This window comes from Vicugna pacos, chromosome 3 (assembly GCF_048564905.1).
Source record: "Vicugna pacos chromosome 3, VicPac4, whole genome shotgun sequence".
In the NCBI taxonomy this organism is placed as follows: Eukaryota; Metazoa; Chordata; class Mammalia; order Artiodactyla; family Camelidae; genus Vicugna; species Vicugna pacos.
This window is the reverse complement of record NC_132989.1, coordinates 45,843,359-45,860,932: the sequence shown is the minus strand read 5'-3', so window position 1 is coordinate 45,860,932 and position 17,574 is coordinate 45,843,359. Positions and strand designations below refer to the sequence as shown.

The 17,574-nt window shown below is 32.4% G+C and overlaps 1 protein-coding gene across 3 annotated transcripts in view; it reads right to left on the bottom strand.

The window, feature by feature from the left end:
• PJA2 (praja ring finger ubiquitin ligase 2) overlaps positions 1 to 17,574 on the bottom strand; it is a 267,185-nt gene that overhangs the window by 10,895 nt on the left and 238,716 nt on the right. For all 3 annotated transcript variants that reach the window (XM_072958296.1, XM_072958298.1, XM_006203977.4), the window contains 3 exons: positions 15,035 to 15,220; positions 5,890 to 6,075; positions 1,739 to 1,850 (listed from right to left, as the gene is read on the bottom strand). In XM_072958296.1, coding sequence (XP_072814397.1) covers positions 1,739 to 1,850; positions 5,890 to 6,075; positions 15,035 to 15,220 — 484 coding nt within the window. The remainder of the gene's footprint in view (positions 1 to 1,738; positions 1,851 to 5,889; positions 6,076 to 15,034; positions 15,221 to 17,574) is intronic.

Genomic DNA, 17,574 nt, shown 5'->3' with positions numbered 1-17,574 from the left:
CTTTAAAGATATCTCCATATTGTAGGAGATCATAAACCACTAGCATAATTACGGAAAAAACTATTTAAGCACTGTGAAACCAGACTCTAAAATTGATATATTCCATGTGGTCACTTACAATTTACTTAACTCCTTAATCTTTACAGTTCTATTCTAATGCAGGCTATTATGCTGTGCAATTGTTCCAAATGTGTTAGAATTTGGCAAGGTAAGTTATATACTCTGGGAAAAGCCTTAAGTATATTATCCTGTCTCATGATACTCTCTCTGACTTTTCTTCTAGTACACAATGTTTATTTTTTTTCCCTCCCAGTTTCACTGACATATAATTGACATACAGCACTGTGTAAGTTTAAGGGTATACAGCATAACGATCTGACTTATGTACATTGTGAAATGATCATCTCAGTAAGTTTACTGATCATCCATCACCTCAACAGAGATACAAAATTAAAGAAGTAGGAAAAAAATTATTTCCTTGTGATGAGAACTCTCAGGATTTACTCTTAACAATTTTCAGATATAACATGCAGCAGTGTTACTTACATTTATCATGAAGTACATTACATCCCCAGTACTTCTTTAGCTTACAATTGGAAGTTTATACCTTTGGACTTCCTTCATCCAATTTTCCCTTTCCCCCAACCCCTGCCTCTAGTAACCACAAATCTGATCTCTTTTTTTCTGAGTGAGTCTGTTTTTGAAGTATATCTGACTTACAACACTACAAGTACACTTACAGTCAACTACATTGTACACTACATAGTGATTAGGTATTTCTATACATTTGATCGCCACAACACATAATATTTCTGCTATGGTCACTGTGAGAAAAATATATACTATAACTGAGGCAATCATCTCCATGGAAGATTACACACACTTAAAAAAGTGATGTCAAAGCAGAGCTAACTTAAGTGTGTGTACATGTGCATGTGCGTGTGTGCCAATAGATAAACAGGTCTGTCTCTACCTACTATTTATGAATCTAAACTGGACTTTCTAGTCTCATAAAATTTCGAGACAAAATGCTAATGTTCCTGAAAGTCCCCTCATTCAGTTTGTTCTTTCACTCTTGGCTCATTCACATTATTACTGTTCCTCTACTTTGGATCACTTTGGAAATAGTGATTTAAAGAAATACTTCTTAAAATGAAATCCACTAGCGCAGTGGAAGTTTCCAAACATGAAAATGCTTGAGTTTTTGACTACAGGAAAATAAAATTATGAACAAGTTTCTGGTGTTGCAGTCAAATAAAGCAAAGAAGTCAAGACAGTCACCAAATGTGTCATATTTATTAACATGTGTATGTGTGTGGGGATGAGGGAGAGTAAATTTTCTAACTGCATTAAGCAGCAAGATAGATTTAGAAGCCATAAGAACCAAAAAGAGGAAGAGATTTGTAATACAGCTTTAGAGATTTTTCATTTCATTTCACAAATTATGTGTGTGTATAAAATATTCTGATTCACAGACCTGTAGAATTCAACAGAGTTAGTGTATTTTCTAAATGCAAGCAATATACCTTACATTCTGCAGTAAAAACTGGAAAATATTATAATTTTAGGCAAATTGGCAGATGTCAAGTGTAATTTGTATACATGTACTAAATCACTATTCAGTAATTATTACTAAATTGGTGAGAAAAATATTCACCTTTTCTTAAAAGTAGTTTTAAAAAACCTTTAATTTTATCACTTTGTATCCCACTAATCTATACAGGGGTCACTAAAATACCTCCATAGCCTGGGCTAAGCGTTCTTCTAGAGCCATGTAAGTGAGGAACTGAGGATCCACATAAGAAATAGCTTCAGCAACTCCTAGTCCATCTGCAAAACCGTCAAACAGGCTGGGAGTAAAAAGACAAAACAAAACATGATTTGAGAATCCTTTATAGTAAAGACATAATTACATTAGCATAATGACAAGCCAATAAACACACTATAGGCAGAAAACCTTAAAATATTTTAATATAAATCTTGTGGGGTGAAGGGCAAGAAGAACCCAACAGAAAAGTTAAATGTCAAGCATAAGGAGTTGAGACACCACTCCCATTTCCTATAGGCTGCCACACTGCTGCACAAAATTTGTAAGAAAATCCTCTTTTTGTATTTCTAGTCCTAGCTATGGGAACCATTTATGACTGGGATAAACTTTTTCTCTCCTAATTCCTTCCCATGTCTTTCCTCTTTTAGTTTCCAATCTAAATTTAGATGAAAACCTGAAAAAAAGATTTACTGTATTCTATCATTGCTCAAAGCCTCTTTTCCTTCTCTTGTAATTGTACTGCTTAATTACTTTGTACTTAAAAATATTCTATTTTCTCAAGCTTTTCTCACTAATCTCTCTTCTATTTTTCTAAGAACTAGGCCTTCTCCCTTATTATTCAGCTTGAAAAATATTTACCTCCTAACTGCTCATTTTTATCATTTTTTTTCCTTAAGGATCCCAAGCCCTTGAAAAAAATATTATGTCTTAGTCTGGTCCTAATCTCCTTCCTCCATTCCTATATATAAACAGATTCCTCCTTTCCCTCTAGTCTCAGAAACACTTAAGTATTTCAAAATTCAGAAACCCTAAGTGTCTCCTCAGTCGTCTTCTTCTAATCTTGTTCCCTTGGCAATTACACTCAAGTCCATTCCTTCAATCATCCTTTCCGCAGGTAATTCTGAAACTTCTACCTAATTCCAAACTCCTTCTTGAGCTCTTGACCTACATTTTTAGTTTTTTGTGGGGCACTTTACCCCAGTGAACTCCTACCACCTCAAATCCTAGATCTCCAAAACTGAGCTTATTTTGTCTACCAAAAAGCAAACTTCTGGTAACTTCTGTATTCTCACTACAAACTGAGTATCACAGTCAGAAACATGCACAGTTACACAGCTAGTTCAAAATGGTTTTGATATCAACCTTTGTGCCATCATTAAAATTACAAATCTACAGCCAAGAAATACAAAAGAATTAGAATTAAAACTAAGATTACTGAATTCAACCTCCCTTGCAATACTAGAACCCCTTCATCTAGCAGTGAGGTGTAGTGCTGTAAGTGGTCTTGGACTGGACCAAAAAAAAAAAAATTCTCTAATGTCACTGGGACAATAGACATTTGAATAGGTCGTAGATTAGATAATAGTACTTGTCAGTGTTAATTTCCTGATTTTGACAATTTTATTGTGTTATATAAGAAAATGTCCTTGTTTTTGTGGAATTCATCCTAGGCTATCTATAGGTAAAGAGGAATCATGTTTGCAACTTACTCATAAATAGATCAGAAAAAAAATACTATAAAGAAAGGAAAGAAACAATGGTTACACAAATGTGGTAAATGGTAACATTCTGGAAATCTCAGTTAAAGATACATGAGACTGCTTTGTACTATTCTTGCCACTCTTCTGTTAAGAATCAAATGATTCAAAATAGTTAAAATTCTATTACTGAACCATGGTTATGTCCACAAAACATTAATTTCTCACAATCTTATTAGGTTAATTATTATAACCCCAATTTCTTATTAGGTTAATAATTATAACCTCAATTTCTAACCAATAGAAAGGTTGTTATCAAATAAATAAATGGCACAGTTGGGATTTTTCTAAATCCAAAATCCATGTTTTCTCCATATCAACTCCTACCACACCAATCTATGCATGAAATATTCTGTGGTTATTCTACAACATTTCTGCGACTTAACTGAAAGAAAGAAAACTTCTGATAGAGGACTTTTTCCATTTTCCTTTAAGATAAAATAAAAAACCAAATATCTTTAATTTTTTTCTCTAAGAAGTAGAAAAACTGAAAAAAAAGTTTGTCAAATTTTGGCATTAGATAAGAACTGCTGCCATTTGCCATGGGTTTTACTTTTAGTTATCAAAATGACATGCTATTTTAATATGAAAACCAAACCATATTTTTGCCTTATCAACCTTTAGCTACTACCACATACATTTAATAGAGTATTACATAAGCAAATAATGAGGTATTGCCTTATTGAGACAAAATTCAAAACAGTAGCCGTCAAAATTTTTGTCTTAAAATCAGCACTTAATTGCTTTCCATATTAAAAAATAAAACTATTGTGAAGCTTCCCAAATTTTGGGACAATTAGCAATGTCTCTAAAATCTTAACACAACAGCCAAATCCAGAAATACCATCAATGAATTAGAATTTAAAACAAAAGTTTTCAAATTTAAGTTAAACTTATATTCAATAAAGACCTCAATTATTCCTTCAAATTTTTATCTGAAAACTTTTTTGAACGTTATTTAGAACTATATACCAAGATCTCAAAAAAGGGACACATCTCAGTAATGTCGCCTCTTATTAATGTGTCAAAAAAAAAAAAAAAAAAACCAACCCTGAAGTACAGACCAACTTACCAGGAGGAAGGGTCAGGGTTACTGCATTATTTCAATGGGGAAATGATCAATTAAATTTTAGTGTGTCTGTACAAAAGACCGTCTATATAATGCAGCTGTAAAAACTATATTTATAAAAATTTGAAAATGTGCAAAAGAACAAAATTTCTCATATAAAACTGTATAATTGCCTCTGAAGGCGCACAGATGATGCTAACTAGATGATTCTGTCATCTGCTTAGCATTGCTGTGAGGAGTGACTTTGTATAATATTATCAAAGAAGACATCAGAATTTACAGGAGTTCGGTAAGAGGGGAAGGGGCAGACATCAGACAGGGAAGAAAAGAAGGGGGTTTCAAGATCAGCAAGACTGGATTAGGTGAAGCCACTGACCTTCCATAATGTTTGAGAAGACAGAAAACAGGTTTTGGAGAACGGGAATGTTTAGGATAGAATTACAAACTGTTTTTGTGGCTGTGATGAAACCCCACTTCTACTTCCACAAAATGGTCAATAAAAGTCTTCTCTGAACTTATAATTTTTATTACAAGAGAACAGGGTAATGAGAATAGAAAATGGTAAAGAGGATTTCATGATGATGCTTAATTTCATGTGTGGAACAATTTGGGGAATAGAAAGAAGTAGCTACACACACAGAAAGGGAAAGTGAAGACACAAAGGAGGCCTTAAAATCGTAAGTTCTAGAGTTATCAGGGGATATAAATGAGTTTTTCTTACCTTATTTTTAAAAATTTTCTGTAATGGAATTTTAACTAGGAAAACAAGACAAATTCTTAAAAACATATCTGTGCAGAGATATAAGCAAGCCATATTTTTTTCCAGAAAAAGTAACAAAAAAGGATCAGCTGGAACAAATATTCTCCCTGTATCTCAATAATTAGCTGCTTCCAAAGGGCTACTGCATACTTGAAAGATATGTCTGTTTATATAAACCAAAACAGTTAAATTCTGACCATTGTATCATGAGCTGTAATATTCTAAAATGCACTTAATTTATGCTCTTTTTATTTGCAGCTCACTATTTTTTTGTCAGCATAAAGTAAATTTAATACTTTCAACATCTCTGGGAAAGTATAATTAAATTTTCCATATTATGCATAAAGAGAAGGAAAACTATAGTCATATGATTCCTCTGATTCAATCACAGGTTCTAAAATTCTTCAAGTAGTATTCATTAAGGATTTTTTTTTAAGGATTATACTAAATGCTACATTTAGTATAGAAAGCTAAATTTAAAAGCCAGAAACCTCAAACCCAGTGTATAAATAACTAGGATGTAAGGGGAGCTTCAAGAGAGCTAACAGTCAAAGAAGGAAGAGGTCATGGACTGGAGTAAGTAGGAAGTCCATGCAGGAAGTGGCATCTGATATGAGCTCTGAAGGAGAAGAAGACTGACAGATGGGAAAACTGGAATATTTTATTAGCTATCAGAGATTCAGTTTTCATAATTTAGAATCATGAACAAATTCTACTCAATGATCAATTAAGTATGCTAATAACACTGCGCTACCTCCAGTCCACGTCTAAGTCTTCACTCACACTGGAGTCATCCTCAAGGTTATTGTTACCATCCAACATGAAAGCTTCTGGCTGTGCAAATTCATTGGCAGGCTCATTTCCTTCATCACTGCTGCTTTCATTGACTTCATTGTACTGTAACCAAGGAATTTCTCCCTCTTCCAAGGATGTCTGTTCCCTAATACAAACATTTTAATAGAAGAAAAAAATATCACTTGAAAACATATCTTTAAAGAGTTTTATTTAATGCAAGTAATTATTTTTTAAGCTCTAAATTCTTGGCACTTAACATGGCTCTAAAAATCTGTTTTAAGTGTAAAATCATTTAAAAGAGAAGCAAATCCATTACACAGTCATAACCTATAGAAATAGTTCCTAATTACATAAAAACCTATTTGTTTGATATACATATTATCTGTGCTCCTGTATTTCCTCTTTTTTGCAGGATAAAAATTAAAAACTCATCCTAGACGATCTGAATTTTTAAGCCCTGCTCTTGAGTAGTTTCCTTTCAGTCAACATAAAATTCAAACTCCTGAGCCTGGCGCCTGGCCTACAAATCTCTACATGATACGTGATTTCTCCTCAGCCCTCTTTCTCCAACTGTTCCTACAGTCACCACTCTTCTCTCATTTACTATACTTCTACTATTCTTTCTACTCTTGGAACACATGGAGAACAGTCCATCTTGGGGCCATTTCCTCTACCTGAAATGTTCTTTCACCAGATTTTTGCATAGCCACTCCTTCCTCACTTTTCAGATCAGAGTAAATGTCACTTCTTTCAGGGAGGCTTGTTTGGACCACTCATTTTATGTAGCTCATCAGTCACTGGCTATCATATTACTTTACTTAGTTTCATTATAGAACTTATCTTTACTTATTTTCTTACTTGTTTACTGTAAGTCATTCTCCCACTTTAAGCTCATAGAAACAGGGACAAACCAATGGCACAGATAAATAAAATTAGAAAGAGATAAAAGAAGCATTGCTAAACAACAGGAAAAAGGATCACTCAATAAATAATATTGGGACAACTAGGTATCCATCTGGAGGCAGGGAGGTTAAATCTCTATGTCATTCCTCACTCTTGAATAAATTCCAGATCTATTTTTTAAAAATGCATGTGTGCCACCCCCAACACCACTAAAACAATAAAAGTATCAGAATCATGAGACAAATTTTTATAAAAATCTCAGCATCATTCTAAGCATGATGCAAAAACCTTAAAGCCTCTGATAAACAGATTGTTAAATTTCACAACATACACATGAAAGAAAATACTCCTGGAAAAGCCAAAACACCAAAAATTTGGACACAAAGACCAAAGTGAGAAACATTAATAATTATAATACATAAAAAAAGGCATTTCAGCAATGACTGAACAAAAAGTACTTTTTGAAATTATAAATAAGAAAATTATACTGGTAGGGTTTTCTTATTTATCTTAACAGAAAATATCTTTTAGTATACCAAGAGTAGGTTAAATATTTGAGTACATTCTTGGAAAAATTTAATTTTAGTTTGGGTTTTAAAATAAGAAATAAAGTTATATAGCAATTTACATATTTCAATTTGAAGAACAGCTTTAATTAGAATTCTATTCATTCTAATGTGTAAATTTAACTTTGGGGGGGAAAATATTTATGAAAGATACTTAGACAATGCCCATACATGAGAAGTTAAACATTTAAAACACATAGAAACAGTATGTCTTAATATACCTAAACTCATAAATGTTTCTTTAATTTCAGATCCTAAACTTCACTTCAGAATAACAGGTTTATAAGATTTAGTGTAGTAAAATCACAAAAATCAGCACAACATGTGCTTATTTTGTTAAATTTTTAATGTCTTATATACAAAGATAGCGGATGTTTTCCTTTCATGCATAATAACCAGGAACAATGAAAAATTAACCCCCAAATGGTTTTAAAACACAAAATCAAACTAAAAATGCCTAAGCAGCTGATCTGTCTTCACACCTTTACGAGAGTACTCACCACACTGTACCGTAGCTATTCTGGTGACTCACTTGTCTCCTCCTAGACTGGGAACTTCTCAAGGGCATACAATGTTCTCTCATCACTGTAGCCTTACACCCTGTAACAAGTGCTTAACATATAAGAAGTACTCTCTCTCTCTCTCTGTGTTGCAAATGTAATAATAAATCCTTGAAAAATAATCTTTTAAAAGTCAAATGATTTAGAGATTAAGCCCAGAATAGTCCTAGGAAATGTCTGTTATTTTGAATGTATGCCTACAAGAAATACATTTCTTTTTCCTATTCTATAGCCATCAAAATGACTCTCTTACTCTGTTCTTAGATACATAAAACTCAAATATATCAGTAAAAATGTTTAGTATAAGAAATAAATACTAATTTGTGAGTTTTTTTTAATTCAAAGAAGAAAACTAAAATAAATCATTGTGAATCAAAACAATTCATAACATTATTAATACTCTTTTACTATACAAATAATTCTTGGCTACATATTTTGCTTAAACAATTGATTCTGTCTTCATGATTCATGACACAGTTACAGAAACAGAAAATAAGTGCTATGTGGCATATTCTTTCAATACATTTACATAAAGTTCAAAAAATTCCTACCATTTAAAATGACATTTATCAGGCTAGAAGAGTGGCACTGTGCTGGGCAAGAGTTGGCTTCATAGTATAGCAAAAGGAATTCTGATCTTAAAAAAAAAAGATCTGAATGATAAGGTCAAAAACATCTTTCATTTTGTGCAACTAACAAGAGAAACAAATATCTCCATGGGAATCTCAGTATATAATGTAAGTTTAAATCCTTTAAAAGCTTTGAAACTATTTCAGCATACTGTATTCTCTCTCCCTATACACATACATATACCAAACACATACCATATGTAACACATTCACAAAAATTTAGACTTTCAATGACCTTTCTTCATTTTAATGATTCAAAAGTCAACAAAATGACATTACAATGTTACACAGTAATGAGACTTAAAAAGATGTATTAGTTAATCATGCCTCCAAACGGTCAATTCTAAAAAAATAATCCAGTAGATGGAAGATGTGGAAGCCCTACCACCACCACTACCAACGCTACAGGCATTTCAACTGGGAGAGGAAATTGCCAATCTGTCCCTTCCTTTGAGCATCTTCAGCACAGTTTGGAGGAAGTGAATGCTGCTGCCATTAACAGGAAGCCAGAAATGGCCCTTCATCTATCCCCACAACCTCCTCCCAGTGAAAATCCTAGAAGACCACCAGCATCATACTCTCCTGATTACAGGCTACACTGTTCCAAAGCTTCAGGTAAACAGACTGTTGCTCCCTTTATGATTTATGCTTCATGATTAACGATCTCTGTTCCTCAACAACAAACTAAATTTAATGACATTCAAATAGCAATATTAAAATTATAGAGATATATTAATAAACTAATATTGAGTATTTTAAAAATTTTTCATTAAAAAGTTTTAAAATATGCTATTATATAATCATGCATCATAGAATTTCCTGAGAAACGAAGAAAATGAAAGGCAGACAAATCAAATAAAATCTCTGACAACACTAACTATTTTTGTGTTACAAATCTGGTTTTCTTTAGCTAATAAATAGCAATTTGCATATCTACTATTAACAGCACAGAATATTAAATCTTCAGGTGAATATCAACATTTTAAAGGGCTGAGGCATTCATAAAATAATACAGCTCTATTATAAGAAATTCATTTTATAAAACTCTGGAGAGCATAATAAACATTCCTAGTTAAATGGTATTTAACTGGTTTTCATTTTATAACTCAAAATACATATACCCAAAATCTCAAAATCCACCTGTGGCCCCTTCCCTTTCGTAAAGAACTGTGTATGGTGACTGTCTCCATCTTCTCACTTCAGTTCCCTTCATTTTTTAATTACTTTTTTCTCAAATGCAAAATATACACAATCTATTTAAGTTATAATGTGTATTACATCGAACATTCATAAACCCACTACCCAAGCCAGGTATGTGAATATTACCACTGACCAGCATGTTTTGTATTCTACACCTTTCCTATCTCCTTGGCCTGACCCTTCAGAGAAAAGAACTACCTTGTTGACGCTTTTGTCATTCCATTGCCTTTTTTTCTTTTTTAATACTTTCTTTTTATTGTTTTTTTTTTGAGAGGGGAGGTAATTAGATTTGTTCATTTATTTATTTTTGATCCATTTATTTATTTATTTTGGGTTCAAGTCCCAGGACCTCCTGCATGCTAAGCATGTGTTCTACCACTTGAGCTATACCCTCCTCTCTCCACTGCTTTTTGAAACACGTTTTGTATGCTTAAAATAAGACACGTACTACTCCTTGTTTTTAAGCTTAGTGAAACAGATACACACATTTTTCCAAGAATGACTCTTCTCATTCAACTTTCTATCTTTAAGATTCATCCGTGTTTTTGCACATAACTGTGGTTCATACTCATTCCCTGTATAATACTTTATGTATGAATACACCACTAATTTTTCTCCTATTAATTAATAACTGGGTAATATCCAGTTGTATAGATTTCATGAAAAGTACTGCAATGAACAATTCTGAACCCAACTCCTAGACCATATGGGGAAGCTTCTCCAGAGTACACATCTAAAAGTAGAACAGCTGGGTAGTTTACCATGCAAATATTAAAATTATTCCATAATTTCAGTGGATTTGACCTACTTCAGACCTCAACAAGCAGTGTGTAAGAGCTGATCTATATCCTCCAAAACACCTGACACTGTCAAATTTCTTAATATTTGTTAATCTAATGGATGGGTAAAAAAATGATACTTCCTTGTGATTTTAATGTACACTCCCCTGATTACTAATGGTCTAAGCATTTTTTGATATTTTTATTCACCATTAATATTCTTCAGTGAATTATCTGCTCAATGTTTTAGTCATTTTGCAATTAGATTATCAGTTTTTCTTAATGACTTCCAGGAGTTCTTTACACATTCTGCACATTAAGACTTTATAGTATATATATGTATTTTCATAGTTTGTTTCTTTCCTTTTCAGTGTCTCTTCTTTTGTATCTTCTTGCCTTCTATTATTCTCCCATACTGCCATGCTAAGATCTCCCCTAGAATGGCTACAAAAATGGTGCTATAGAGCACCCTTGTCTTGCTCCTGATTTTAAGGGGGAATTTTTTTTTAATGCTTCTTTTGTTGAAAATGATTTCTATCGTATTTTTTTTAAAGACAGTTTTTATGAAGGCAAGGGAATTCTGTTCTAATCTTAGTTTCTAACTTTTTATCATGAAGAACTGCTGAACATTATAAAGTGATTTTTTTCCCGTGTATCAATGGAATCTATCATATGAATTTTCTGCTGTATTTTGCTAACATGGTGAATGACATTTACAGGTATTCTGAGTGAAATTACCTTTGCTTAAATGGAATAAACTCAGACTGGTAATTGAGTTTTATCTGTTAAAAAATTACACTTACAAATTCAGATTTCCAGTAATTCTTTTTAGGATTCTGATGTGCAATTTAATGAATGAAACAGGCTTATAATTTTCTTCACATACTCTTTTGGCATTAGGGCATTAATGAAACAGGCTTATAATTTTCTTCACATACTCTTTTGGCATTAGGGCATTAATGAAACAGGCTTACAATTTTCTTCACATACTCTTTTGGCATTAGGGTTATACTGGCCTTATTAGAATGACTTGAAGAAACAGTTCTTTTTCTAGTCTCTCGAAGAGTGGCATGGTATGATCTGTGAGAGTTTAGTTTAAGAGAATTCAGCTCTAAAACCATTTGGATCAGTTGTTTTCTCCAGAGGAAGATTTTAAACCATTGATTATGTATCTGTAATAGGTACTGTATTATTTAGGTTTCCTAATTCTTCTTGAGTGAGTTTTAGTGAATTCTATTTGTCAAATTCTTCTGAGTTTTTAAATTTACTGGTACTCTTTTTAGTCTATCCAATCTTTACTGTGTTTGCAACTATGTCCACTTTTATATTTCAGTATTATTTATTTGTGTCGTCTTTATTTTCTTGTTCACTATCAAGTGGGATGTCTCTTTTTCTTTTTTTTAATCTTTTCAAAGTATCAGCTTCTGATTTCTTAGATTCTATTTTAACTGTTTTCTAATTCCTTGATTTTTGTTCTTAGCTTTCCTAATTCTAATTCTTATCTCCTTATTTTCTTTGTCTAGTCTAACATTTATATTCTATTTTTTAAAGTTAAATGCACAACTACTCCACTTTCAGCTTTTGTTCTTTTCTAACATAAGTATTTATAAAGGTAAATTTCCCTTTAAATACCAATTTCATTGCAATCCCACAGACTTTGATTGTGGTATTTTCATTATCATAGAGTTGTGAGCATTTTAAATTTCTAGTATGATTTCTTCTTTGTCCTACTGAGTGTTTAGAAGGATGGATAATTTAAAAATGCATAGGGTTTTTATATATAAAAATATGTATTTATGTATTAAAATATATTTTTATTATTTATTTCTAAGTTAATTGCACTGTGGTCAGACAATATAGTTTGCAGGATATTGATTGTTTGAAATGTGTTCATCTGTGCTTTCCAGTCCAGTACATGCTCAGTTTTTGTGTTTTTGCATTCTACAGGACGTAGTGTTCCTTAAACCATGCTTAAGAGAGCTGTTCAAACTTGCAATTAATTTTTCATATCCCTGCATCAGTAACTGAGAGATATATTCAAAATTTTTCTAATATGACAAAATCTATCAATATTCTCTATTTTGGTCAAATTTTGATTTATATATTTTGAGTCTATTTTATTAGGTGCATTCAAGTTTAAAATTGTTATGTTTTACTGTAAATTGGGCCTATTACATAGCGACTGACTCCTCAACCTCTTTTTTGCTTTTTTACTTTAGTCCCTTTCCAATTCAATCTCCACAAAGCTGTCAGAATGACGTTTTAAAAATGTGTGTCAAATCAGTTAATTCTCCTCTTAAAATCTCACTGCTCTGTGAATAAATTCCAGATGCTTTACGTTCTGCACAGTCTGGTTCCTGTCACTTCACCTCCTATCATGCTTCTTTTCAGTCACCTGCTTCAGCCCCACCACCTTCATACAGGTCAAGTCTCTTCTTTTTCAAAACCTCTGCTCTCACATTCCCCTTTGCCTACAAAGCTCTCTCTCAACCAACTGCTAATCCTCATCTTTTAGATTTCAGCTCAAAAGTCAATTCCCAAGAGAAGCTCTCTCCCTGACCACTCTGATTAATGTAAGCCCCTGTCAGTTACTTTATCACACTAGTGTTTTATTCCCTTCACAATAATTATCACAGTGTGTAATTTACCATGTTTGTATCTTCTTTATTATCTGCCTCTCCCAACATAATGTAAACTTCACGAGGGAATCTTATTTGTCTTGTTCACTGATATAATCCCAGGATCCAGTACAATACCTGTCATATGCTATATGCTCAGTAAATATCTGTTGCACATATAGTTACTATCACAAATTACATATGAAAAAATTAATAATACTTTATAAACTAACTAATAGCGATTAAAGATGATCAAATATAAAATCAGGAAGAGGAAAAAATGCCACCTCAACCTATCACTGTCAAAATCAATTATGTTTACAAATTTCTTTCTTTAAAGATTTTCTAATGCTTTGTTCCCAGATTTTATTACAAAATTAATCTCAAACGGGAAATTTATACCTTTTGAGAAGTAAAAATTTTAATGTTAGTCCAAGCTGAAATATTTTTTTCCTGAGAAAACATATCAAAATAGATCCTATGAGAGACTAAAAATTAGAGCCAACCAATTACCATAGGAAAAAAAGAAAATTATCAAGGAAATACTCCCTCACTAAATAAAACACTAAACCTACAAGATTTCACAAGCAAATACTAACAACCTTTATAATAAATCATAAATAAATAGCTATCTAAACACTGAAAGATACAAAAAAACAAAAATACTCCTTTAGCAGAGCAAGTATCAAACTTATCAAGATGAATATCCCCACCACAAAAAAACCCCAACAACCAGACAGAACTAGAGACAGGTCTCAATGTAAAAATTCTATGTAAAATATTAACAAATAGAACCCAGCAGCTCATTAAAACAACAATAAACCATGACTATGTGATCACGTTGGGTTTATTACAAGAAGTAAGGGTAGCTGAATACTAGGAAATCTAGTAATAGAATAATTCTTCATGATCATTACATCAAAAGTGAAAAATCATTATGCTATTTCTATTGGTGCTAAGAAGACTGTAATAAAATTGAACAAACATTCTTGCTAAAAATCTATAAAATACAAACAAGGGGATATTTCCTTTGTGTGATTTAAAAAAAAATTGTGTGTGTGAGTGTCTGTGTATGAAATCAACCTAAAAGCCAGAATGACTCATACTAGGGAAATATTAGTGGAGTAAGGGTTGGTAAACTGTGTCCAGCAGGTTACTTCCAGCCCACCACCTGTTTCTGTAAATAAAATTTTGTTGGAAGATAGCTATACCCATTCATTTATATACAGTCTATGGGTACTCTTATATTACAACAGTAGAATTGAGTAGCTCCAATAGAGACTGACATACAAAGCCAAAAATATTTACTATCTGGCCCTTTGCAGTACAAATTTGACAACACCTGCACTAGAGCATTCCCATTAAAGCTAAGAAAATACAAAGATACTTATCATCAAACATTAATTTCTGGAGATATCATCCAATGAATAAGCAGCAATATTAAAACTTTAACTTTTGCAACTGCCTCCATTTTTATGAACACATCAATGATTTCCCTGAGGGCTGTCCCTTCTCCTTTGCCATTATCTGCAGTACACAGCATTGGCAACTCTGATTCACTCATACCTAACATAACCAAAATAATCTTTTAAATGTCCAAGTTTTCTTCAATAAAGCAAAGTGGAAACATATACTATACCTCAGTAGAAGACACTGTAATTACCAGTATTTTCAATTTGTTCTCTGTAAAATACTAAAAGCGTAACAAAAAAAATCAGTAGGATCTACTAGTCTACTGGTCTCACATAGGGCTTGTAAACGCAATTAATAGCACACCCAACATTTGAATGTGACGTATAACATTCTTGTGCAATACAGACACAAATAACAAATCTTACTGGTAACGTACCCTTCCTGAAGAGATAATTCCTGGTTTTCCTCTTCAGGACCACTGCTGTCACTCTGCAGTTCAGGTTCATTCTCATCTTTTCCTGGCAGAGTCTCCCAGCTTTCATCACTTGAGGACTGATCTTTTTCTGTACCAGAAAATCGATGAGGCAAAGAAGCAGACCATTCTCCATCACTGCACTCTGAACTGCAAATTTAGAAAATAAATAAACTGTCATTACATGTGCATTTATCATTTGGAGTGTTAACCAGGCATCGCAGCAGAGAGTGAACTACTGATGCTCTACATGCTTCATCAGGTGCCAATTCATTTTTTAATATATTTAAAAAATAAATACAGAAATAAATATTCAGGAGAATGTAATTTTTTCAGATGAATACAGAATATAGCAAGTTATCAAATTATCGATTTATTATTTTCTTAGTTAAACTAATTCCATAGTCCTTAGATACAAGTTCTTTATATTTTAGACATATTTGTAAATAAAGTTTTAAGTAATTTGCTTGGTAATCACATATTAAATGCTATCTGGAATAAATAATAGATTTATTAATCATCTGACCTAACCAAAACAACTTTCTAATTACATATTGACAACTGATAACACAACCTCTATGAGTAAATTTTCATTGTTACCATGTTCTAAAAGCTTAACTTTTCCCTTCCCTTTTTACAAAAATCACTTTTCAATGGAGAGAGATTGATATTCATAAAAAGCAGCACTGACAAATCTTTACTTTAGTCCTCTGACAGGACCGTGAACACAAAAAAATTTCAACTGAAGAGTATTTAGATAAGGAGCGAAAAACTATGATAAAGGGTTAATAAAAAACAGAAAAATTAGTTTTATACATATTTAACTTTGGTTAATCTAGTTACAATCAAAAACTCACAAAGCATTAGTCATCTTACATTACCAAAAGCTAAAATATTACTTATTAATGCTGAAAATAATTCTTAAATGCTCTTTCCAACCACATCAACCATTCTGGTCAACAACTTCATTAAAGATTAACCTTTGTACACGGTCTTTTAATACAAAAATGACAGATTTTAATTTGTTTTTGAAAGGAAGTGATAATTACTAAGAAATTCTCTTTTCTTTATGGTGATGATATATTATTAACATTTTGACTAATTAGTGAGTTTCTCCTTCTATAGGCAGATGAAAACAAGAGAACAAAATGCAATTAACAAAGAGCAGCACTAATCTAAGCTTTGAGAAGTTAGACGTACAACTTCAACTTCCAATTTTCAGTAAGCAATGGGCAGCAGGGCACAAACATCCTGGAAAAGGAAAAAAATACAGCCCTGGCAGAGCAAATAAAAGGTGTTCCTTAACTGGGTATGAGCCAAAACTGCTTATATTCTGTAAAATTTTCTGTGACCCAAAGAATAATCTAAGGTCAAATAAACCATTTTCTAACTTCTAACGTCAAAATCTAGTTTCGACACAGAAAATCATTTTCATGGAGCTTATTAAACTAAGTCTCCTTGACTATGAAGTGTTTCAAATTCATAGCTAAATTATCAACTCCAATTTTGTATGTCTTTAACAAGTAGGATGAGATTTCTATATTAATTTGTGGCAAATTTTAACATACTTACTTAAAAGCAAACTTCATTCTTTAAACATTTCACTCAGAGTATGATCCTGTCCAGAGAGATAACATATGAAACTTCTGAACTTTTCTGGATTAATGAAATAACTGATGGAGTATCTTCAAATTTCAATATAAAAAGGATGTCTATGATCAACAGTCTATTGACTATTTAAGAAGCTTATGCATGGACTGGCAAACTACAGTCTTAAAGCCAAATCTGGGCTTACCGCCTTTTTTTTTAAGGTATGTGAGCTAAAAATAGTTTTTTACATGTTTATCTTTGAGTCTGCCTTTTAGTCAGCAAAAACCTAAAATATTTACTACCTGACCCTTTAAGAAAAAGTCTACAGATCCCTGGCCTACATCACTACTACTCATTATACAAAACACTCACCTCTAAGTAGGTAACTTTTAAACATATATCCCAAACCTGACAATCACACTAAGCTTTCATAATCACTAACAGCTGGCCAAACATTTTTAGATTTTCACCCTCCTTTTCTAAAATTATTTTTATAGCAAAATTCACCTGCCATGTAAGTCCCTTTCTTCATTTTCTATCTGCTAATGATGATATTACCCTGCCCTCAAGCAGGAAACCACATGTCTGACTCCTTTCAAACTTTCCACATTTAAGTCTTTCTTACTTTCCATTTTTTCGGTACAATGGCTCTTATATTCTAGCTACTTTTTCTCCATTTCCCCTAAAAAAAATTAAAAACAAAAAACAAACAAACAAAACCCTTGGTTCAAGTGCTTTTCTCCATGCCTAGACCAGGCAATTAATCATTAATTGGTGTTCCGAAGTTTAATCCCAACTCCCTCAACTCAGCTAAAAAACATTCTGAATATCGCTATCACTTCAATATATACCCAGCAGTACATTTATAATATTATTCCAAAAATCTTCCAGTTCTTCACTAAAGTAGTATTTTA